The sequence below is a fragment of the Meles meles genome, chromosome 17 (assembly GCF_922984935.1).
Source record: "Meles meles chromosome 17, mMelMel3.1 paternal haplotype, whole genome shotgun sequence".
Classification (NCBI taxonomy): domain Eukaryota; kingdom Metazoa; phylum Chordata; class Mammalia; order Carnivora; family Mustelidae; genus Meles; species Meles meles.
In genome coordinates this window covers 57,675,234-57,699,705 of record NC_060082.1, presented here as the reverse complement: position 1 = coordinate 57,699,705, position 24,472 = coordinate 57,675,234, and the positions used below count along the sequence as shown (strand labels likewise).

The window sequence follows — 24,472 nt, the reverse complement described above, 5'->3', positions numbered from 1 at the left end:
CATGGCCTTAAACTACAAATAAAACTGTTTTAAAATGCTGGTCAACTGCAATTGCACGACTGGGTATTTACCCCATAGATACAGATGCAGTGAAAAGAAGGGCCATCTGTAGCCCAATGTTCATAGCAGCAATGGCCACGGTCGCCAAACTGTGGAAAGAACCAAGATGCCCTTCAGCGGAAGAATGGATAAGGAAGACGTGGTCCATATACACGATGGAGTATTATGCCTCCATCAGAAAGGATGAATACCCAACTTTTATATCAACATGGACGGGACTGGAAGAGATTATGCTGAGTGAAATAAGTCAAACAGAGAGAGAGTCAAGTATCATATGGTCTCACTTATTTGTGGAGCATAAGGAATAACATGGAGGACATAGGGAGATGGAGAGGAGAAGGGAGTTGAGGGAAATTGGAAGGGGAGGTGAACCATGAGAGACTATGTACTCTGAAAAACAATCTGAGGGTTTTGAAGGGGTGGGGGGTGGGAGGTTGGGGAGCCAGGTGGTGGGTAATAGGGAGGGCACGTATTACATGGAGCACTGGGTGTGGTGCAAAAACAATGAATTCTATTCTGAAATAAATAAATAAATGTTCTGTTCTGAAAATAAATAAATTTTTAAAAAAGAAAGAAATAAAATGCTGGTCAATATAAATTACACTTAGGCCAGTTTTTAATTTTCTGTGGGCACATTCTTAAGTCTTCAGATATTATGGAGTATTTCCTATATACTCAGTAAAATCAGGTTCAATATTTTAGTATTATCTGGATAAAGTATGAAAAAAGACTCACAGTAGGAGACCAGTGGGACCTATATTAAGCCACTTCGTGTAAATAAGTTCTGGAAATATGGGCACAGTGATCCCCTCCTATTCTGAACACGCCCTTTCCCAAAACCTAATAAAAGCATGCCCATTTTAAAAAAATGGGACAAATAAAATTATAAAGTAAAATCAAGAAAAAAACATACATTTGGAATATATACCCATTTTATAGATGTGCAGGGAAAGGGAAAGAGGGAGAGGAAGAAGCAGACTCTCCATTGAGCAGGGAGCTTGATGAGGGGCTCAATCCCAGGACCCTAAGATCATGACCTGAGCTGAAGGCAGATGCCCTTACAGATGTATTTTTAAGACTTATATCTCTGTTTCATGATGTTAGGACAACCAAAAAGCAAGAACTAATACATTAACATTTTTAAAAGGACCTAAGGCTTGTCATGATGGTGACTATTTCCCTATGTTACCAGTAACCACAACGTCTGTTGTCAGGTGATTACTCTCTGCTTTGCAATTTGTTGCAATTCTCTGTCAAGCCCATTGCCAATAATATTTTCATTAAAATTCAAGAAACATTAGAATTAAATCATCAATCTACATAATCCTTTTATATTGTTTCCTCCCACTTTTTCTCTGGAGGCCTGGCAAAGATTCCATTCAGCTAATCAGGATTTGTCTTCTCAGAAGGGAAGCATATGATGGAGGTCAGGGTGTGAGACGTGACTATTATGACGGTGATTTCTGTGGGTGGGTGTGAACCCCCTCAGGACTTACAAAGCACTGAACCACTTAGGGTATCTTAAAGGACTGTGTTATATATGGATTAATCTTAGTAAATCACCCTTACGACTTCATAATAATCAAAGCTGCAACTTTTCTGTATCCTATCCAACAGCACTGCTCCCAGTGCCAAGGCACAAGGCATCCAGCCTTGCAATGGGAGGACGGGGTTTGGCCAGAGGGGCCGTCAATCACCTCACTGATAAGCTCAGCTGACTTTCAGGAAAGGAAGTGATGTAGTGGTTTATAGTCTAACACAAGCTGCCCATCTTGCTGCAGACCATAAACTGTTTGGGACCTGGCCTCAGGCTGGCAGACCTCATACGGTCCAGTACAGTGCCTGAATGTACAAACACTGAATAAAACCAACCAGGAGTGTAACAGTTCAAGCAGTCATTGCAAATGAAAACCTTTGCTGGAATCTTGTCTTCACCAAATGGCAGAAAACAAAACTGCCTCAAAGCCATGGCCCCTGCATTCCATCCTGGTGCCGCAGGAGACCCACCTCATCTACCCGAAACCACTGAACCCAGGAGGGCCCAGAGGAATGCATGGCTTCATCAGAAACACGATCCCCAAAGAATACAGGAGACCTGCCTCACTCCATCACGACTGTATGTTCCGGAAATGTCTAGCATCAATCTACGACTTCACAGTAGCTACTATGTAACACATGCTTGTACAAATGAATGTCCTTCATAACAGAAACCACTACCAAAGTAGGAATGCCCACTAAAATAAAATAAAATTAAATATAATAAAAGCTCCTCTACGCGTGGAATACGAAGCTACTGGCTCACCACTTCGTCACACTCTGTGCACACGTGAAGCCTTCCCTACTAGCTTACCCGTCGTGGGCTGGCGGAACACAGAGGGAAGTTTCACCTCCTGGAATGGGGTGCAAGGGACAGAGGTTTGTGGGTACCTCCTCTGCAATCAAGAGGTCCTTTGTCTCCAGATCGGCGACAGTGCCTACAAATCATGCATGAACAATAGTTATGATCACTTGTGCCAAATGTTATCGAGTACTCATGATCTTCCTTGGATGATTACTTTTAACAAGCTGCTGCATCTGCTTTTTTGTACTTTTAAGTTTACTCTGTTGGCCTCAGAATGGCAAAAGGTCCTTCTAATAGTCTGAGCCCAGTCTGGGAGCCCCCCGTACCCTACCACTTCTCTCAGTCGGGGCCTAATGTATGATGCTGTACATAGATCAACTCAGTCCTCGACAACCAAAGTGGGGGGGGGGTATAATCCTCATTTTACAGACGAGGGCACAGATGCACACAGTTACACTGCTTATCCCAGGCCTAGTAAGTAGCTGAGATACAATTCTAGCCTATTTTATCCTATAGTTTGTGCTATGTAACCCCCCATGAAAACAATAAAAAGTTTCTATTTGAGATTGCCTCTTTTTAGGAATAATTAATGAAGATACTGTCATGAACATTCTCTCCGTTTTGTCATTCAACTGTTTTAGTGGAACAGAGCACATCTGCACTGATATACACTTGTAGACAGATGCTGTTCATGAGTCCTAGGCTCTCAGAGCAATAATGATTGTGTTTATTACATAGAGACATCACAGCCCTAAAGAAAGCAGTATGACACAGATATTTATTGAAGTGATTTAGTTTTACAGATTCTAAATTAGGAATTACCCTTAAATATGCTTGTTAAATCTGTGCAGGGCTATGAAACAAAAAACGGACTGAATTTTCTGATCCGATTCTAGGCCAAGTCTCTCCCCGCTCTCTGGTGCTTCCCTGGTCCCTTCCTTGCCTCCTACAGGAGTAGTTTTTCCAGCTACACCATAAGTGCTCGTTTGTTTATATAGCTAGTCCACTAGGCTCTAAATTACTTGCAGTCAGCGGGAGGCTCCCCAACACGGAGCACACTTGCTGGGGGGCCCGCCTGTCCTCCACAGATAATAGGAGCTCAAAATCTTTTTGAGATAGAAGTAAACATAAAGACTCTAAATTCACGGGCCTCTGGGTATCTGTTTTGATTGTCTAGTGATTATTCTGGAGGTAGGGAAGATGAAGAGAATGATGGACCTGGTTTCTGAGCAGCTTTCCAGAAAGTTGAGGCTGCTGGACAAGTCAGAAACTACAACAACCTAGACTGTAGAGTCAGTATTATTACGTCTTACAGCTGTAACAGAGGGCCTTAAGGCAGATGTGTGCATTGCGTCTAAAACCTAGTACACTGGATTGTGTAGTGTAATTATTTAATCCTGAAGCTTTTTTGTATGGTGGAAAGACTTCTACTACACATTTTTTGAATATCTAGAAAGGAGTTCTTACCCGTTTGTTTCTCCAGGTCTGGAGGAGTCGCTTCTGATTCAAGCACATCTTTATCACTATCCTTTTCAGTTGCTTCAGTTAAATTGATAATGAGTTCTGTGGAAGAGCGCCTTGGCCTCAGGGCCACGAAACTGTCTTCCAAGTCTCCCGGGGAAGGTGCATCCTGATACTCCAAGGTCGTCTGGTCTGACCTGGTGGAGGCTCCGCTACTCTCTTGGCTCACATCCAGTTTCTCCAAACTCTGGGAAGGGGTGTCCTGGGACCTTAATTCTACTTCCTGATGGTCCTTTTCAGGACTACTCAGGGAAAAGGCTGTTATCTTGGCTTTGTTCTTTAGCCATTCGCTTTTTGCTGGACCTCCGCATTTATGGAGAGGTGTAGCAACAGACAGTTTCGTCCTGCCGTCATCTGTACCCTATCAAGTAAAAGGTTTTGAAAAAAATAATTTACTAGGAGAAATCAGTCGAGTCTAAGCTCTCCATCTCCAATCAATAGTAACTGGTTACTTACAACCTTTCATGTTTGGTATTTCTCTAGATTCTCTTCTCAGTCAAAACTCACTTATTATAAATCCATTCTCTCCAGATACATGAAAGTTAATGGTTGTTAATGTTTCCCTGATTGGGAATAAAACGGTATTTCTCAAAGACTCAAACACAAAATAGACAAGACAACCCACTACCACTAAATGGTTTCCTACTAACCCACAATGGAACTCTGACCACATACCGTCTCAGTAGACACCCAATTAGGAACTTAGTAATAAGACAGCCAACACAATATAAGGTTAAAAAAAAAACAAAACAAAAAACAACACATAGACTAAGAAATTAGGAGGTCTTGGGGCGCCTGGGTGGTTCAGTTGGTTAAGCAAATGTCTTTGGCTCAGGTCATGATCCCAGGGTCCTGGGGTTGAGCCCCGCATTGGGCTCCCTGCTCAGTGGAGAGTCTACTTCTCCCTTTTCCTCTGCCTGCTGCTCTGCCTACTTGTGCTCTCTACCTCTCTGTCAAATAAAAAATAAAATCTTAAAAAAAAAAAAAAGAAAAAAGGTAAAGAAAAGAGGGGCACCTGGGTGGCTCAGTGGGTTAATAAAGCTGCTCAGGTCATGATCCCAGGGTCCTGGAATTGAGCCCCACACTGGGCTCTCTGCTTAGCAGGGAGCCTGCTTCCCTTTCTCTCTCTGCCTACTTATGATCTCTGTCTGTCAAATAAATAAAATCTTAAACAAAAAAAAAAAATTAGGAGATCTTGACTATAGTCTCACTTCTGCCACCAAATAGCCATTTGATTATAGGCAATTTACTTGGTGCTTCTGGGCCCTATTCTAAAACTTCAGTTGTAAACGATGGGTTTGGCTTGGCTAGTCAGTGCCATGAGATCTTTTCTGAACCAATGGTTTCTGATTTCATGCCTATCTATGAGATTGTATTTAAATATCTATAGGCATACTGATTTATCTGGAGCACCAGGGTGGCTCAGTCAGTGAAGCATCTGTCTCTGGGTCAGGTCATAATCTCAGGGTCCTGGACATAGCTCCGAGTCAGACTCCCTGCTCAGTTGGGAGTCCGCCTCTCCCACCGCCCCTCCTCTGGCTCACGCTCTTTCTCTCCCCACCCCCTGCAAATCGGTTTATCTTTTTACTTGTAAATACTAATACAGTCTTAATTTGTTCCAAATATTGTCAAACTTACTCCAGGAGTCCGTTTTGTGGCCACGCTTTCTTCCATAAATGAAATTCTAGTTTCCTTAAGTCGAGAAGGAGGGGTAATGGACCTTCCAGGTGACAGAGAGGGAGAGGGTAATGGTGGTGTTCGAAGTCCAGACCTTAAGATGGATTGAGGAGTGAACTCGGCAAATCCAGAAGAAGTAACTGACATGGCCAAAGTTTTCGCTCTCTGCAACAAACAACAAACAGAATTCCACCATTAGTATTTGTAAAAGCCACTTACATTAAGGACAGAAAAGGCCAACTGAGTCACAATGGTGCCTATATACTCAACTCCAATAAACACATCAATAAAAAGTTTTATTACAGATTGCTGGAAAGAAAATACAAAATTCTACCCAAGAGATTTCTATACCTAAGGCTACAAAACATAAAACGACACCCACAATCACTTTTTTTTTTTTTTTTTAAAGATTTTATTTATTTATTTGACAGACAGAGATCACAAGTAGGCAGAGAGGCAGGCAGAGAGAAAGGGAGGAAGCAGGTTCCCTGCTGAGCAGAGAGCCCGATGCGGGGCTCAATCCCAGGACCCTGGGATCATGACCTGAGCCGAAGGCAGAGGCTTTAACCCACTGAGCCACCCAGGCACCCCCCACAATCACTCTTAAGGTCTTGGTTATTCCCAGTTTAATAAGTTAATAAAGAGTGCAGAGATCAATTATTTAATGGGTCCCTACAAAACTTTAGTTCGGTGAAGAGAAAAGACAGCGTGTGTATAAAAGAACCAAGCTTAATTACAGCAAATTAATACAAAATAAGCCTGATTTTAAGAATTTTTTTTTTTTAAAGATTTTTATTTATTTATTTGACAGACAGAGATCACAAGTAGGCAGAGAGGCAGGCAGAGAGAGAGAGAGGAGGAAACAGGTTCCTTGGCAAGCAGAGAGCCCGATGTGGGGCTCAATCCCAGGACCCTAGGATCATGACCTGAGCCGAAGGCAAAGGCTTTTACCCACTGAGCCACCCAGGCGCCCCAAGAATGTTTTATAAGAAATACAATTTCATCATGTAAGTCCAACAGTAACTGATGACTTATGAGAATCCTGATTTACCAGAATAACAATAATTAGCAGAGAAGCTATTTAGCCACAATAATTCCTTCCCTTCACTTCTCCTCTGAAGGACTAGCAACGCAGATGGTTGCTAGATGGTTGCATTAGATCACCAAATTCCATTATATCTGTTATGTTATACTGATTCTTTTTCAAGACTACTTTTGGTAGCAGACACAAAATTATTCCTTGATTTAGAGAATTACAAAATGTGATTTTTTTTTAATGGGTGGACTGGAATCACAGCCCTGGAGAATAAATATCAGGCACTCACCAACCTTCTCTTCCACTTCTTTTAGTAACTATTTTAGGACTGACATTTGTTGAACTATCTTTTATTCACCTCAGAAAGTAAGAATCAGGGGTGCCTCAGTGGCTCAGTTGGTTAAGTGTCTGCCTTCTGCCCAGCTCATGACCCCAGAGTCCTGGGATTGAATCCCATGTCAGCTCCCTCAGAGGTGAGCCTGCTTCTTCTCCTTCTCCCTCTCCTACTCCTCCCCTGCTTAGGAAAGAAATGAAGGTAGGGCACCTCCAAGACTCAATCCACAACCAAGCAGCCAGTGCACACACTGCTGTGAAACCATCTGACAACGGGATGAGAAAAGGGGCCTGCTCCCTGCCACCACAAGTCTAGTTTCGTGGTTTCCCAACTAATTATTTATCAGAGATGGTAGAAGAAAAGGAATTAAGACAGATTTACTGCTAGTAAGAAGGAGTAACAGAGTGCAGTTTCGTCAAAGGAGTGAGAGAATGTAAATTAAAAAGAAACCAGAGAACTAAAAGCATCTGACAGAAGGAAGAAGTAACAGCAAAATGGTAGCAGAAATGGCATGGAGTGGTGGCAAACCCAGGAATGTGAAAACTTTTTTCAGAGGTTTTAAATTAAGGTTTCAACTTGTAATAACCAGAGACTTGGCTTACTCTCCGAACAGCAATGTAATTGTAACTGTTAACCTTGAGTACAACATCAGGGAAGCAGAGAAGGTAAAGTCTGTAAAGTCTTATTTAAGAAGATTAAAAAAAAGGTACTCCCCCCCCACCCCACAAAGGCTCAAAGCTGTCAGTTATCCAGAGATATCAGAGATGACTTATTTCTCCCTGCTGCGTGACAAGTGAGAACTTCCTAGCTTTACTATGAACACGAGGTATATAATACTCACTTTCACCACAAAAGGAGTTTCAAGCACCCGTAGTTCTACAGTCCGAGAGGGACTGTGATGTGATCCTTTCAACACTGAACTGGATGCTACGTATACAGGAGATCTTTTGGGGGTTTGCTGAATAAACCCCAAACGTTGACAAGGCTGGCGCACAGGATGGACGACCAGATCCAGCGGCCTGTAAGCACAGCACACACACACGTACACAGAAAGATCCAGGTGACTAACTTACCAAATTATGGTGAAAACACAAAAAATTTAGTATGCCATTAGACTCCGTATTCACTGTTAAAATAGGGTAATAACCACATGGAATTGTAAGTTCAGTGAGGATATTAATATCATACTTTAAAAAATCAGAAAATTAATTCAGTAGTAAAACCGAGAATGAGGAATTCTGGATAACGATAAAAAAGAAAGCTCTAGTCCCCTGCCCTTTTACCAATAATCACTATAAAATAAATAAATTCATTTTTATGAACACATAAAAATTCCTTTTATCTACATGTGACATACATAATGAATACTGGCTTGCTTTACCTTTATGGTTTTTATTGCAATAAAAGACTGAGCACCAACACACACAAAAGTTAATTTTTTCAAATTAGAGTTCAATGACAAAATGGAATCTCCAGATTCTGCTGGTTTTCTATAAAGTCCTGATGTAGTTCATGCAAATGATAAAACTAACCTCATCAGTAACTTGTATTAAACATGCATAGTCCCAACAGTTTAAAAACTTACAGATAAAGAATTTAAAGTGAAATTTTCAGGTTACAATTTCTAATGGGCCATTTGCATAGGAAGTTTCCTAACGAATAGTCTATTTTAGGGCCAATTTCCTAGCAATGCAAACAATATATTTTTACTTCCCTAAAATGTCTCTGGTTCGGCTGAGAATGACCAGAAAGGTCTAGCATGTCCCCGTGCCCAGGAATAAAAACACCACATGGCTGTGCCTTGTCTTCCCATCCTCTACCTTCAAGTGACAGTAGATGAACAGAGATCACAGACGGGTGCCTGAAGACGCAGACTGGTGCCCGGTGGGAAATATTACTTTTCCTTAATCCTTACTGCTTCTTATTCTGTACTAAGCACAGCTTTGAGAGATTTCCACCAAACCAAGACTATCCCATCAGGCCACTAACATTTGTTTCTCTATTGTCTAATTCTTCTTTTCCTTCTCTACTTCACTCGTATTCAAAATCTGTATTTGTAAACCATTTGCTCACTTTTATACTGAACTATCCCAAATTGGAATTTTGTTAGTCGCCTTGCACTGTGCTAGTATTCCTGCTCAAGGCGTTTAATCATTATGAAGGACTCCTTCTCAAAAGCAGGGCCTGTCCAACAAAGGTACCTACTGAGTAAAAGCAAAATTCTTATACTAGTAAGACCATGCGTCTAAATCATACTAAAACAATTATCAAGAAAATATTTTTTGATTATGATATTTTGTTTTTATTATATCCTCTTTAAAAAAATGTAAAACACTGCATCAGATCTTAGGATTTCCACAAATCTTTGGGCATGGTACACATTAGTAATGCATTTCGTATCAAGCACACACACAAAACACACACTGCACAGCACTAGCCTTACTACACGCAGTACCCAGGGATACGACCTCTGCCATTCCACCGAAAGATATGCCAGTCACAAGCCATTAAGTTTACTCACTACCCACGAATGCAAACCAATTTGAAAAACAGTATTAGGGAACGGAATGATTTCTATAAAAATAAATATTCACACCTCAATTGACTCTCTTCCATCTGAGTTAATCATAGCTTTGAAGGATTCTCATAATACTTCTTTTTCTTTAGGTCCTTAGGCCATTAGTCATGAGTCTGAAAACTTTTATTAATTGCTCCCTTCTTGAACCCCAGATCTAGTAAAGTACAAAGGGACTGAGAAAAAGTGACTTGTGGGGAAAAAATTGGAACTACTGCTAGGAAAACAGAATGATAATAAAAATGACTTTTATTTGAAATAATCTTCCTGGTAATTAAAGGAAAACAACATCAATCTAATTAAATCCAAACCCCCAAACAGAAAACCCTCTCATGCTTTGAAAATATGCCCACTCTAAACAGCTTTGACTCCAACTATTTGTAAATTATTAACTTATTCTGAGTACCTTATTCTATTGTAAATTCAGATCATTTTATTTTCAAAAATAACATAATTCTGTTGTTGATAAAATGTAAACAATCAGAAATTTGTAACGATCGTAAGCATGCTATGAGACACTTGTTCTCTGCTATTGAGAACATGAACATCTTTTTCAACTACCTAATATTCTGAGATGAAATACAATTACCATTTCATCTTGGATATAGAAGTTTGACTTACTATTTCCTTTTCTAATACCAAAGTTGTACAAGTATTCCTGATCTGAAGCCACAGAAGGCACTTTAGTGGGCTCTGTTGTACAGAAGTTTCAATAAGCCAAAATTAGTTAACGATTTCCAAAAATAACCTTCGTTCAGGAATCAATCAACAAGGAAATGGTATTAAAAGAAGTTAACAGTTTATTTTGCTCATGATTTTTAATAAAACAAAGTTCACTTCTTTTCTCTAAGCAGTCTGGAATCATGAAGCCAAAATTCTAAGCAGGCGAGCAGCTGGTGCTAAAATTACTATGCTACTTCCCAAATTATTAAAAAAAAAAAAAATTTAAAAGCATTAAAAAAGTATTAAAAACTCATTCAACAATTTAAAATACTGCAACATTTTAAAGGTAATTAAAAATGACAGTGTAATTATCATCTAACATTGTGACTTTAAAATGATTTAACTAAGTCTTACCTAGAAACTTTTTGTGATGCTTTTAAGATTGGTGTTCCGACAAATGCCTCAGGCACTTGTGGATGTGGCAGAGGAGACGGTTCTCTTTTAGGACTATAAAGAAAATAGAAATGTAACTTCTCAGTATGTATTACAGAGTATTAAATTAAATTATGCTTTAAGAAGGTGTTATCAGGTAGGAGAGGAGGGCTTTCCCTTTTTACTTTGTACCTTTCTGCTTATTTACAAATAACAATAAACATAACTGCTTTTAAAGACAAAACAATTTTCCTACAATCCGAACAGTCAACATAGAGGAGTTTTTCCTTTTTACACAGACTAATAAACTCTAAGGCTGGATGGCTCATGATTGCTTCGGATACCAGGGAAAGAAAAACGAGCGGCAAGACGGTAACAGGTGTTAAGGGAAGCGTACCTCTTGGAGGCTGAGGCGCCGCCTTTGGGTTCCGTGCATGCCCAAATCTCTCCAATTTTAGACAACACATTATTGATGAAAGCAGATCTTGTTAACACAGCCCCTGCTGCAGCTTGCTTTGTCACAGTGGATAATGGTTGGGGTCTAGAAACTGTAAAACACAGAATGCAAGTTCAGGGTTTACTTTCCTCTCTAAACCAGGATTTTACCAGAAGATGAATATGAGTGACTAGGACATATGGCTCACAAGATAAGCAGTTACAGGTTATACTTAGTTCAGCAACATCTACGCAGAAATAGAACTTGGGCTTTTGAGAGGTGGTGAAAATTTACGTACATGTTCTCTAAAAGGTGGACGGGAGTGTCCAAACAAAATAAAACAAGATCCTTTATTCTGTTCTGCGCTAATAAATCAGCTATAAAAACCTCTAAGAAAGCTTTACATTTGGGGGGAGCAGAGCAACCCACTTAAAAAAAAAAAAAGCACGCCACTGTAATGAATCAAAGCAAAACTGAGATAGTACTCAATCAAATCTTACCTTCTCGAAGAACTGGTGATGTGGACAGGTGGTAAGGCTTAGCTTGCTCAACGGCTAATCTTCGCTGGATTTTAGGAAGGACTTTCCCATACTGCTCTACTATAGCATTTCGAACTTCTGATCTCTCCCGCAAACGAGGATCACGGTCATTCTATTAAACATGCCATAAACCGTAAAAATTTATCTTCAAAAGTACTATGTTTATGTATTTACCATTTAAAACATAATTCTGAATACCTAATAATATCTTCCTTCTCCCTACATATCTATTCTTCCAAACCAAGGACCTCCTACACACTCCTGACTGCATTATCAGTCCCCATCTGTCCTAAGTACCACCCCCGCTCCCGCCCAGGCTCGAGTTTTCTCCACGACTAACAACAATGGTCATCTTGTACCAAGTATCTACGTGGGTCAGGTGACAGGTCACCTCTGACACATCGTGCGCATCCCCACAAAGAGATACTGTCATTTTACTGATGGAAGAACCAAGGCTCTGGGAATGTGTTCCAAGCACAGAGCACAAAAGAGCATCTGTCTGAGCCCTGAAGTCCATGCTCCCCCACCTCCTCCTCTAGCTCCCCCAAAGTGAAGTGGTTAGTCTGGCAAGACTGCAGGCAGTTATCTAAATACAAATGGCCTATGTAGATGGACCAGGTAAGTAATGATGTCCTGTTCCCAACGTGCTGGAGAAGGTCAGATGAGGGATCTCCAAGGTCAAGGGGAGAGGAAGAACCAGGTGGTTACCAAGCTAGAAACTCTCGCACAACAAAGTTACCACTTCTCCTTACTCTCTTGGCCCCTATAATGGAACACATTTCACTATATACCGAAAAATTGGTCTTCAGAGTTTGATTCAGCCTCAGGGCAGAGACGTAATTGGCACGCTGCAGATAGTGAACTAGAAGGAATTCGTGATTCCGAACATTGGTGCTGGACTGCAAGAATCTCACCAAGCAGTCCTAGGAAGAACCAAAAACACTCGTCAGCTATTCCCTTCTCCTGCATTTCTGACAAGTGCGTGCTGGGGCATTGTTACCTGCTCGAGGTCTGTGAAAGGCAGCTTCAGCAAGTCCTCCATGAGGCCTGTCTCCTGGCAGACTTTGTACGTGTGCGTCAGGAGCTGCTCGACGTTCAGACTGGTGGAGTGCTGCCGCAGGAATGTCCAGGCCTCTACCATGTACCTGAAACAGCGTTCCGCGAGGCCTAGTGTTAGAAAAGCCGTTGGAAGCTTTCCAAACGAGCGACCCACCTACAGAATCTCAATGACACTCTGGGTTTGTAACTCAGGAGGACTCTGAGCTTTTCTTACACACACATCACAGCATCATGACGTCTGCTGATCTCACGAGCAGACTTCGTGTGAGGCTGTTCTGGGTCGTTACTGGAGTACGGGACAGGAAAGCACAAAGCATACATGGGAGTGAGAAGACGAGGATCACTGTGGTGTGGCAGAGAAAGCCGGGCCCTTACGGATGCACGCCAGGCAGGAGAGCAGTGGAAGGGGAAGGGAGCAAAGACCTATGTGTGCAACACTGTGTTTATGGGATGCTGACGGGCTTAGCTCAGTCAAAGAATATTCTGACTGATCTATAAGCAAGAGCTGACCGGAAAACACGGGTTAAATTAGGGAGTTTCAGACACCATGTGGGGGCCGTGAGACACTGTCTTCTGTGGGCAGTAAGACATCAAACGGTGTTTCTCATGACACACTCTTGAAAAACAAAAAACCAACCTTCAAACTGTATCAACAGTGATTACAACTATAAAAAAATTAACCAATAAACAAAACCTATAAATGTTTAGGTACTTATTTACTTAAATAGGTAACAGAATGTCTTGAAAGATATACATTAAAATTGTCAGAATTTTTGGAGGGGCTGAAAACTTTCAGGGCTGTGAGAGGTAGAATAAAAACATGGCACGTACATACAAATATCAGGGAAATAATTTTTCTTAAAAAAGTCATCATTTACCAAATTCTAAGTCAACACATAATTTTGGTTTCAATGGACAACTTCATAAAAAAGCTTTAGCTGTGGTTATTGAAATAGTCACAAATACTGACATAAAGACTTGTTATTTAATACTGACATAAAAACTTGTTAATAAATAACCAAGACACATAGAAAAAACACAATATGTGAACTATGTCACATCGATTAATAGTCAGCATGAAAATACATGGAAGAATAATTCGCACAGCACTGACCCAGACTGCCTGTGGATACAAAGTTCCTCAGGGAAGAAAAGGGCTCCCTCTGCTGACGGGCCAGACAGGGCCAGCTGTTCATTTTATTGTTTTGGGATTAGAATATTTTAACATACTCTGCAGGACTTACAAAGGTTAAGATCCCAGATAACCAACACATTTACAGGTATTCCCTAAAAATCTAAAACTGCCTTATATTTCACCCCATACCAGGACAGGGAGGAGAGTATGGTTGTTATAAACCTGAGTGTCTTAGGGGGGTAAATTTTTTCCTGCCTAAAAAATATGGGAGTATTAAAATGAGCACAACATTTTTATAGACAGAAAAATAAACAAGGATGAATAAGCATATCACCACAAATTAAAAAGAAACCATATGAACATAAAGTTGAAGTAGGTAGGACATAATCTATTTGTTGAATTTGATGTTAAGACTGGTATATGGAACCTTCACCGTACTATTCTATTTCTGTATACACTGAAATCTCCTTTTAAAAATGCTTTTACCAAAATAAATTTCAGATAAATCAATACCTAAATGATAAAACGAAAACCATAAAAGTGGTAGCAGATACCATGAAGAGAACCAAAAACAAAAAATGACATGAAAGTGAAAAAACACAAAGGTCAAATGAAAATACTGATAATTCCGATTTCATGATTTTCAACATAACAAAATCCATTCTTAAACAAAGTAAAAAGAAAAATGACAAACAAGAGGGGGAAAAACCCTATGGATTACTATCCGTAACACACAAAAAGCTCTAACATGATAGGAAGAATAATCTCAACCACACACACAAAAACAAAAGGCAGGTCACAAGCAGGAAATAGCAACTTTACGAAAAGGCGCCTTCTCTTATTACTTTGGTGAGATGAAACCTGTTACTCTATTACCACTTTCACCCACCAGATGAACAAGTACCAACTGAAGGGCACAGGTGATGGGGGTGAAGTGGCCTAACCCTCATGAGGGCGGTGTGCTGTGATCTATCAAATGTCCCTTCCCCCACTAATTCCACTTTTAGGATTTTATGTCTTACAAACGAAATCTGCACCTGTGCAAAATGTGTGGTTATTCATGGCAATGGTTAAAATAGCAACAGACTGGAAAATACCAAAATATTCACTGAGGAGAGCTGGTTCGATAAATACCGACACAGCACATCACAAGAGCTACTACACAATAGCCAAAAGTAAGGAAAGTCTCTTTGTCCTCTCATGATATCAAGTCCAAATTAAACATAGCAAAAGTACACTGTAGCAAGACATAGAGTGTGCTGTTTGTATTTTGGCACTGTTTGTGGAGGGGTGGTAGGGGGAGGCTGCTGAAGGGTAAACGCTGCCAGAAATGAGCCTGGAGCTGCTCCCATCACTGATGTGCTGTGAGGGGACTACTACAAAGCTCTGGGGAAAGGAACGCTCCCCAAACAGCCCGTCATCACGAAAGGCGAACTTCTTCAGCAGAAGAGCTGAGGAGGTAAGGGTGTGTGTGATGGCGGGGCTGGGACCTGCCGGAAGCCACGTGGAGGGCTTATCTAAAGGGTCTCACAAGAAGATCTTTAATATTGGTAATGAATAACCTTTTCCCCAGACAACAGCTAGCCTCTCAAGGTCCTGGAGACCTGCTTCCAAAATTCCTTAGAGACTTACATCATCCATAACACCCTTTGTCCTCACCCACCGCAGAGTCCACCCCTCCTCTGCCTTTAAAAACTCTGACTGTAATCTGTTCGGGGTCCAAGTCCCTACTCTGCTGAGACGGGTATACGTGGACCCAAGCTTAAGCTTGTCAAATAAACCCTCGTGTGACTGCATCGGTGCTTGGCTCCTTGGTGGTCTCTCCGACGCGAAAACTCGGGCACAACAGACATAAATTTTAAAAATAAGAAAGCCCTCATACTCCACTACTCTCTGCTTCCTTTGGTTAAAAAGAACCACGGTGGTGGGAAGAGCAATAAGAAAATTATTTCAACTGATAAAAGGCTAAACTAGTGTGTTGGCAGTCCAAGTCCTTTCATTAAGCAATGCACAGGGGTTCTCGGTGACACAGCAGCAGACAGGCGGACATACGATCCTGTGTCAACATCGACACACTACACGAGTGTAACTCTCATTTGCTCTAGGACACAAAACACTGACTCGCTTCGCCACAGTAGTCTGGCATAGCACCCGTGCGGAGTCCGAACCCATACCACTCAACAAACGCCATTTTAGGTGGCCCTGTGGTTTTACTTCTGCGTGTCCTCTACGGGACCCTTCAAGACTAGATAATGAAGACTTTACTTAAGACAAATCATGTTTAGAAGTTACGCAGTGTGTTTCTGTTATCATAAACATGAATATACAATGTTTGCTATGCCTGAAGGACAGGGAATGGGGTTCTACCCAGCAAACCACAAAAATGTGTTGTGAATGAACTGAAGGATGACAGGCTCGCAGAGGAAAACAAGCAACCTTTCAAAGGTGTTTTTCCAAGGTTCCAACATGTTTTTTCGATGTCAGCATTAGTGATCAAGGACCACCTCTTTCAAGTCAGTAAACTGAGCAGCTTATATGCAACTGAAAGTAATTTACATGCTGCCGCCTGACTACCCAGTACTGGGACTCTTAGCCCATTTTTTTTAAACCTCTATCGCTGCGAGCTTCTTTAAATTTTGTCTTGCCCTTAAGTTCATTCCAGATTTATTCGGCTAGCCAAACGTTTGTGGCTAATCCAAGTTATTTCCCTTCAACAAGTACTTCCTAATTTATCACTTTCGAGGACACTGGCAGTGTCCTACCTATCTAATCAACCCATTACCATACTAGAGAACTCCTCTTCTATCTGAAATTTAGAGATTCAACCCTCTCCTCTCAGAAATACATTGAGAACAAAGAAAGCTTAACTTTCAGAGTGCTGATACTGAAGTAGTGTTTGGTTCATAAACAACAATCTGGGGTGAGTGAAGAAACGAATTTCTAAAAATATAAAAATGACCAACCAACAGAACTGACAAAAAAAGTGAGTTGTATAAAACAGTTACAATCTCGTAGGAAGTATTAGCTCCGAGCAATTTCCCCAAATCGTATCGTTAACAAGAAAACCCAAATTACCAGACAACTGTATTTCCAATCATGCCTGTAACTTGTCCTAGCTGTCACATACACAAGTAACTACAGCAATATACATGTACAGCTATAATATGAAGGGATCTATAGCATGCTGATCAGAGAGCATTAACATTGGCAAAGGGAAGAAAAGGAACAATGTAAAGACAGGACCTAGTCAAATCCCCACCTGCTCAAATCCCATTTGGTTCATGTATTTAAGATAGAAAACCTGATTTTACAACTCAATAGGGCTTTATCCTTCCTTTGTATCTTTGGCTCCTTTTCAAACCTCAACTGCCCACAGGGGAGATGCCCACAATGCCATTTAGTGAGAGAGAGAATTCTGAAGCTCAGTTTGGCTTCCCGTTTTACTCAAGAGTACTCCTTCTTCATCCTATTCTAAAAGGTTTTTTACATTTTTCTTCACGTTGACAATGAAGAATCCTAACAGGATGTAAATGCAACCAAAGCAAAATATTTTATATTGCTGTCTCATCAATACCATTTTATTAACATATATGATCAAGACTTCAACGGTATTTTCAAAACATGTACTTACTTATTGGAAAGTAAAACGGTGAGGTGAAGGGTAACATCCTCACCACTGGACACCGTGGGCTTCATTGTCTGAATGTATCGGAGGGCTTGTCTGTGCTCCCCCTGACTCATGAAGGCTTCAATAATCTTTGAGTGTTGCCATGACACAGGTTTCACAGTAGCTGGGTGGAACAGAAGATCCAAGCCACTCTGCAAAGAGAACACGAAATGCTACATGCACAGAGAATGTGCTGCACGTGGACAAAACACCTAGCCTTTAAAAAGACAGGGGCACTACAGCCACAAACAACAGTTTAAACACGACCTGTCAAGTTCTACTTTAATCCATGGTACATTTTATTTTAAATAAAAGCCTATCAAAAACCCCATTCTTCTGAGGCCTCGTTGAGATCTGATGTAAAACCTTTCCGCCACCAAGGTCACACATCAATACCAAGCCCTGCCTGTGGTATGGCAACACACCAGGCGGGTCTCTAACAAAACAATGGCCGAATCTGCACCACTAGTAACTGTTCACTACTTATTTCCTTCTTTAGACCTTGTGGGACCTGGGGTCCTGAAGTGCTGCATCTTTGTATTCTCACTGCCCACGACAGTGCTTGGTAAAGGTACCGATTGAACTGAGTCCGTAAATTACTCCAGAAGTAGACTGGGTCATAGCTTTAATATCACAGTTAATCCAGCTACGTACTTCTTTCTGAAATTCTAACAGCTGACGAAAGTTTACATTCTCAGTGAACAGACTTACCGCATAGTCATTATGATCTATCAGCCAAAAGCCTTGAATAAGTTTCACCTGGCCCCAAGGAATGGCAAAGGCAGTGGGAAATGACTCAATGCAAGTATCTGTTTTGTTTGGGAGGGAATACATAATATCAAGCAACAAATAAATGGTCTTTAAAAAAGAGAATTAAGGACAATAACAAGAAGAAAATCTCCTACATATCTACTTGTATCAGGGATCGAGAGACTATAGCAGCAGAGGCTTAAAGAGGCTGCTTTCAGGATTCCGAAAGCCTAAACGGATATCCTGGTGTGGTAGTGTTATTAAATGACGGTCCAGCCAGTTCGAGATGCCAATTCATGCTCAGTAGTAAGTACCACTGCAAAAGAGATGAACGAAAGCCCACTTTCCTCATGAAGTCAGGAGTTTATTAGCACTGAAGAGACAGAGGTACAGACAAAATTCCAGTTATCAGCAAAAGCCAAAAGCTAAAGCAAACACATCACGTAACTTATAAATTATGAATGGAACTACACATTTAAAATAAAGATTTTATTTATTTATTTGACAGACAGAGAGAGAAGCAAACTCCCCACTGAGCAAGGAGCCTAATGCAGGACTTGTTCCCAGGACCCTGGAACCATGACCTGAGCCAGAGGCAAATGCTTCATCTACTGAGCCACCCCTCCCTGGAACTACACATTTTTAAACCCAGAAACTGACATCAGCACAAAAATACTACTGCAAGTAAGACTGGGTTCAGACCCGTTGCCTAACATAATATTAAACTAACTTATTATATATTCGTATTGAACACATAAGTTAACCTCATTAAGAAAGATCATTTGATGCCTGGGTGGTTCAGTAGGTTAAGCCTCTGCCTCTGGCTCAGGTCATGATCTCAGGGTCCTGGGATTGAGTCCTGTATCGGGCTCCCTGCTCAGTGGGGAGCCTGCTTCTCCCTCTGCCTGCCACTCCTGCTTGTGCTCTCTCTGACAAACAAATACATAAAATCTTTTAAAAAAGAAAGAAAGAAAGAAAGAGAAAAAGACGACCATTTGGCCAGCAATGTTTCAGAATTGCTGTTGGTAACTCTGATGATGTCTCACACACACACACGCACGCACGCATGCACGCACACATACACACACACACACACACAAGAATCTGATGAGAACTATGGATCCTAACCCCCCCAAATTAAATCTAAAACAAAATTCTGCATAGTTTCAAGTTTGCCATAGACCACCCAAACCCAAACAACAGACCCTGGGTTAACCTTCCTTCAAAAAAAACTGCAAATGTGCAGCTGAAACTGGATTAGACATTCAAGGTTCCTATTACTCTCAAATTTTATGATGCACGTAATACAGGAATTGACAGTATTTAAAGGATACAACAGCATGTTTGCTTGTTTCAGTGACATCATCCAATAGGTATATGTCAAGCAGTGCCTATAAAAGGGATAAAAAATTCAGTGATTTTTATATGTTCACTCATTCACACCTCCTAATTCTCCCAAGCCTGTGCCTGGCGGGAACAATACCCCCAGCAACCGCAGTCTTCAGGGGGAGCATGTGACCGGAAACGTACGTGCAGACTAGATGGAGGGTATTTTCCTGTGCCTCCTTCATCCCGCTTCCACAACCTCTCAACGCCATCTCCCAACTGAGACACCATTTCGTCAATCATCAGGCAATCGGGGTTCCATTTCCCTCTGCAAAACGGGCAACATTCAGGATTATTCACCATTCATGTTTATTCCAAACTCTTGTGATCCCCACAATCCAAAGGAGAAGAGAGTTGAGAACAGGACCCCATTTGGCACCACGTGAAGTCCAGTCACCAACAAGAATTAGATGAACCTGCAGAGGCCTTGGTCGCCAGCAAGCCAGTGCACACAGGTTCCCCCCGGGGAGAGTGCAGTCCAGCTGCCAGATGCCTGAGCCTGAGCTTGTTTCTACCATCCAGAAAAAACTGCCCAAGAGCACAGCAGTCAGTCAGGTATAAATACCCAGCAGTTCAGTCAAAGGGCTATGAGTTCCCTTTCACCACCTGAGTCTTCTGACCCAGTGATTCCTTCAAAAACCTATCCCCGAGCGCCTGCACTGGTCAGCAAAACCTGTCCCTGCCTCATCTACAACAGCCAGGCGGGCGGCAGTTCCTCCTTCCTGAGCATTCCCTGACAGTCAGCACCTCACCAACCACTCCACCCTTATTTACACGGCCTGCGCGACTTACGTGACAAGCAGGATTAGAAAACATAGCAAAGCCGTTCAGGGACACACACTTAGGAACTAACAGATCTAGAATTTTAAAATATGCCTGATAGGGGCGCCTGGGTGGCTCAGTTGGGTGAGCATCCAACTCCTGACTTTGGCTAGGATCATGATCTGAGGGTCGTGAGATGGAGCCCCACGGCAGGCTCTGCACTCAGCCGGGAGTCTGCTTCACAGTCTCTCTCTCTCCTCCTCCCTCTGCTCGAGTGTGCGCACTCTCTCAAATAAATAAAATCTTTAAAAATTAAATAAATATAATATGCCTAATAAATCTCCCACCTCGGTGCCTAGGCTCCGAGGTTATTTCTTCTAAAGTACCGGACCCCAAACTTGCCACACACCAAATTATAATAGCACGGCCTTCTGAGGACTGATTTCGGGGGGAGTCTGACAACACGCCTGACGTCCATGTTCATGAACCACTGCTTCAGTGTTGCACGCTGTGCTCCAAGTGTCCCTCCCACCCGAGGAACATGACTATCTAATCCCTGCTCTTTCTTCTATTACCTCTGCTTCTTTATTTCAAAGGAACCAATGAGAGTAACATTCATGTATATTAAAAAGGAAAAATAAAGGAAATAAGACAAAGAGAACAAGAACACGGTGGCTGAAGGGCCTGAAAAGCAACTGTTAATGGAAAGAACGGAAAAAGCCTAACTTATGGTATGCTTTGTGGCTTTCTGATGAATTGGGAGCCTTTCGTCATTTTCTAAATAAGAATCCTCAGGGGGCGCCTGGGTGGCTCAGTAGGTTAAAGTCGCTGCCTTCAGCTCAGGTCATGATTCCAAGGTCCTGGGATCGAGCCCCGCATTGGGCTCTCTGCTCAGCAGGGAGCCTGCTTCCCTTCCTCTCTCTCTCTGCCTGCCTCTCTGCCTATTTGTGATCTCTGTCTGTCAAATAAATAAAATCTTTAAAATAAATAAATAAATAAATAAGAATCCTCAGGAAAAATACAAGCTTAAATGATAGAATCTCTTCTAATAAATCAACTATGGTAACAACTCTTAATTAGGAAATACTGAGTAGCCACACTCAAATTATCAAATGAGGTTTAACAGGTCAAGGCAAACATGCAAATGTTACAACTAAAATAATAATGCTAGTAACAAATTCTGTCACTTAAGAATTCCACGCATTTCATCTTTCTGTAGCCTCATGAATTCTGTTCTGAGAAAGCGATGACTTCTTATAAAAGTAACTTCTAAGAGGTTTTGGAAAATTCTGGAAGGTACCTTGCCAGACGCTTACACTTCTGTCGACGACTGGTGTAGTAGTTCTGAATTACAGGGTAGTTGTAGTACAACCTGGACAACTGCACAGCATCATCTAGAGTTTTTTAAGAGTCAGAAAAATTAGTCATATTTCCCAAACATCCCAACAATACCTAAGGTCATCCACATTAATATTTTACTATAACTGCATGATACTATTTAGTCTGCGGCTTCCTAAATTTAAGTACTAAATACACATCCCTTTATTAACAGATACACAAACGAGAAAACTGTTTGTGAACAACAACAACAAACAGTTGGTAAAAACAAGGATGTTGGCTTAAAACTCTGGAAAAGCTATTCCAGAAATGATTCTACCCTCTTAATCCTTAATCACTCATATACTTAGAAAGCAAGCAGTATTCACAATTTAGGTAAAAATCACAGAGAATAATGAAAGAGTAAGGTCAACAGCAATGAAGCAAAAAGACAGAAGTGGTTCTCAACAGAATCTAACGTGTGCCCTGGAAATGCAGGAAATTCGAGGCCTTAGAAATGTTCTCTACAAGCAGAGCAAAAGTCAAATTTAATTCTTGGTAGCATAAATTAGCTGAACAGAGGTATTTGACTGATGGCAAATAATCTTGGTTAATAAGCATATTAAAACAACTCTTAAGGAGAAATAGATCATCAAACGAGACTATAAAACCCAGAGCTGAATGGATCTAATTTATAGCCAAGGATATCACTGAATCCTTTTTCAGAGGCCATTTTTGTTTACTCTTTCCTTTTATGTCATTCGGCCCAATATGCACGTATGGTATGCCTGTGCATCGAGCGCGGGGCAGGGCACTCAAGACACAAAGTGAGAAAGAACGTTTAAGACTAGAAGAAAATGGAAGAGGGATGGTGAAGAAAGGCAACCCGAAAATGAGAACCCCCCCAAGCGACAGAGATTTCAGAAAGTCTCCAGTAATATCCGCAGCTGAAGTCCGTGTTTTACCTGAGCCCTCGGGTAAGAGCCCGGAGTGACAGAACCAGAGCACCACCTGCGTGTACTGGCCGATGAGCCGCGTGATCAGGCACTTCTTGTGCAAGTCCATGAGGCCTGCGGAGACAAACACCAGCCGTGTAACGTGCAATGCATCAACCGCATGGAAAATCAAGACCCTGCCCAGTTCTCAAAACTAATTACTTGGTGACTTTTAACAGCGTATGTGGATTCTTCAATATACTTAGCTTGAACAGAAAACCTCCACAATGCCAAAGGGAGTGACTCACTAAGTAGACATCTGAGCTACACATGCCTCCACCTGAGCTGCATTTCCGAAGTCAAACGCAGCCAGTAACACAAGACGAGCGCAGGGATATTCCTGTAGGTTGCTCAAACCGGGCCTTTACATGAAACCAGCTATTTTGCTTAAATGGCAAAACAAAGACAAACATTTACAACGACCTCTGTGAATAAAAACTTACATATAATTGAAGAATTTGAAACTCTACTGGAAGTACGTACGCTACCTTAACAGTAAGTTTGACCTGCAGATCTCCCAAGCTTGTTTAAGCATGGGCTCAGGACACATCTAGTCATAGTCTGTAGTTTCCATTTAAAAAATAAAAATAAAAAAGATCTCCTCATACTTTGCACAATGATGCATCTAAGACAAGGAAGTTTATTCTTCCTTGAAGTAAAATTTAAATAAAAACTCATTTATGCGAGACAAAGAGCACACCTCTCTCCGTGATCTCCTGGGCCTCTGTGGTGAAACAATTTAGGACGGAATTAAGGTTGCTGAGAAGCAAGTGGCACTGCTGGAGAGCCTGTACGGTCTGGGGGTCGATGAAACGACACGAGCCATCAAATAATGGCGTACCTTTCAGGAGAAAATACCAGATTAGTTCTGCCACAATAAATCCGAATTAGTTTAAATCATAAAGGCAAGATGTCTCAAACTCCTATTAACTACAGAGTTACACAACACATTATGAGACTTTGAAATGGCAAATAACCTTAAGAAACCAGAAGGGACAAATATAAATTCCTAGTTTTTTAAGATGCAGAACAAGGTAAGCAATGTGAGCAGAGGAAGGGGACACAGAGTCAACTTCAGACTTACTAGAAATGAGTCTATTTGCTAAATATTTCTCCCTCAAGTAAAAATCTTTCCTATCAGATCTTTTACGTGCCACATTGTTTTGTGATTATTTTGTAAGAGCACTTTTTCCACCTCCAGTGTTCAAAAGTGAGACATTAAGACTCAGATAAAGACTTATAATAAAGCTGCGTGCTTGTTATAATTCACTGTAGACTTGGTTGTCCTTTCATTTTAAACTCAACAATGAGTTTACAGATCCATTTTTGGGGAAAAAAATGGGTATTTTAGTTGCTACTGGTTACATGTTTTAGATAAGATTCAATCACATTAATATTTATTGGGTAATTGGAAACTAGAAAACATATCTTAATTGGAAATCCTTCCTCAAATCAAATTGATTTGCTTCACTTCCAATACATTTAAAATACTATGCTTTGTGTTTTTATTACATTTACGTTTTTAAAAAAACTCCATTAACCAGTAATGCAGCTCAAGGCAGCAATAATGGCTGAGTTACCAGATTCAAACCTGATGTACCATATTATGCTCAAAGTGTAATAAAGATATGTAATTTATGAACCAATCTGAATTTTTTTCTTTTCTTACATGAATTACATAAATCAGTCCTGAATTTATTTTCCACTCAAAAAAATACATTTTTTGGCCATAACTCTGAATTACCAGGTGTTTGCTCCTGACTTTAACTAAGTGATTATTTAAATAT

General features: G+C 41.0%; 1 protein-coding gene across 5 annotated transcripts in view; it reads right to left on the bottom strand.

Annotated features, from left to right (window-relative positions):
- Positions 1 to 24,472, bottom strand: part of AHCTF1 (AT-hook containing transcription factor 1) — an 84,625-nt gene that overhangs the window by 12,103 nt on the left and 48,050 nt on the right. For all 5 annotated transcript variants that reach the window (XM_045982312.1, XM_045982315.1, XM_045982313.1 and 2 more), the window contains 16 exons: positions 23,386 to 23,526; positions 22,656 to 22,760; positions 21,674 to 21,767; positions 19,756 to 19,879; positions 19,560 to 19,616; positions 18,187 to 18,333; positions 17,440 to 17,627; positions 12,615 to 12,759; positions 12,406 to 12,537; positions 11,576 to 11,726; positions 11,037 to 11,187; positions 10,622 to 10,714; positions 7,811 to 7,988; positions 5,561 to 5,764; positions 3,869 to 4,283; positions 2,411 to 2,534 (listed from right to left, as the gene is read on the bottom strand). In XM_045982312.1, coding sequence (XP_045838268.1) covers positions 2,411 to 2,534; positions 3,869 to 4,283; positions 5,561 to 5,764; positions 7,811 to 7,988; positions 10,622 to 10,714; positions 11,037 to 11,187; positions 11,576 to 11,726; positions 12,406 to 12,537; positions 12,615 to 12,759; positions 17,440 to 17,627; positions 18,187 to 18,333; positions 19,560 to 19,616; positions 19,756 to 19,879; positions 21,674 to 21,767; positions 22,656 to 22,760; positions 23,386 to 23,526 — 2,449 coding nt within the window. The remainder of the gene's footprint in view (positions 1 to 2,410; positions 2,535 to 3,868; positions 4,284 to 5,560; positions 5,765 to 7,810; positions 7,989 to 10,621; positions 10,715 to 11,036; positions 11,188 to 11,575; positions 11,727 to 12,405; positions 12,538 to 12,614; positions 12,760 to 17,439; positions 17,628 to 18,186; positions 18,334 to 19,559; positions 19,617 to 19,755; positions 19,880 to 21,673; positions 21,768 to 22,655; positions 22,761 to 23,385; positions 23,527 to 24,472) is intronic.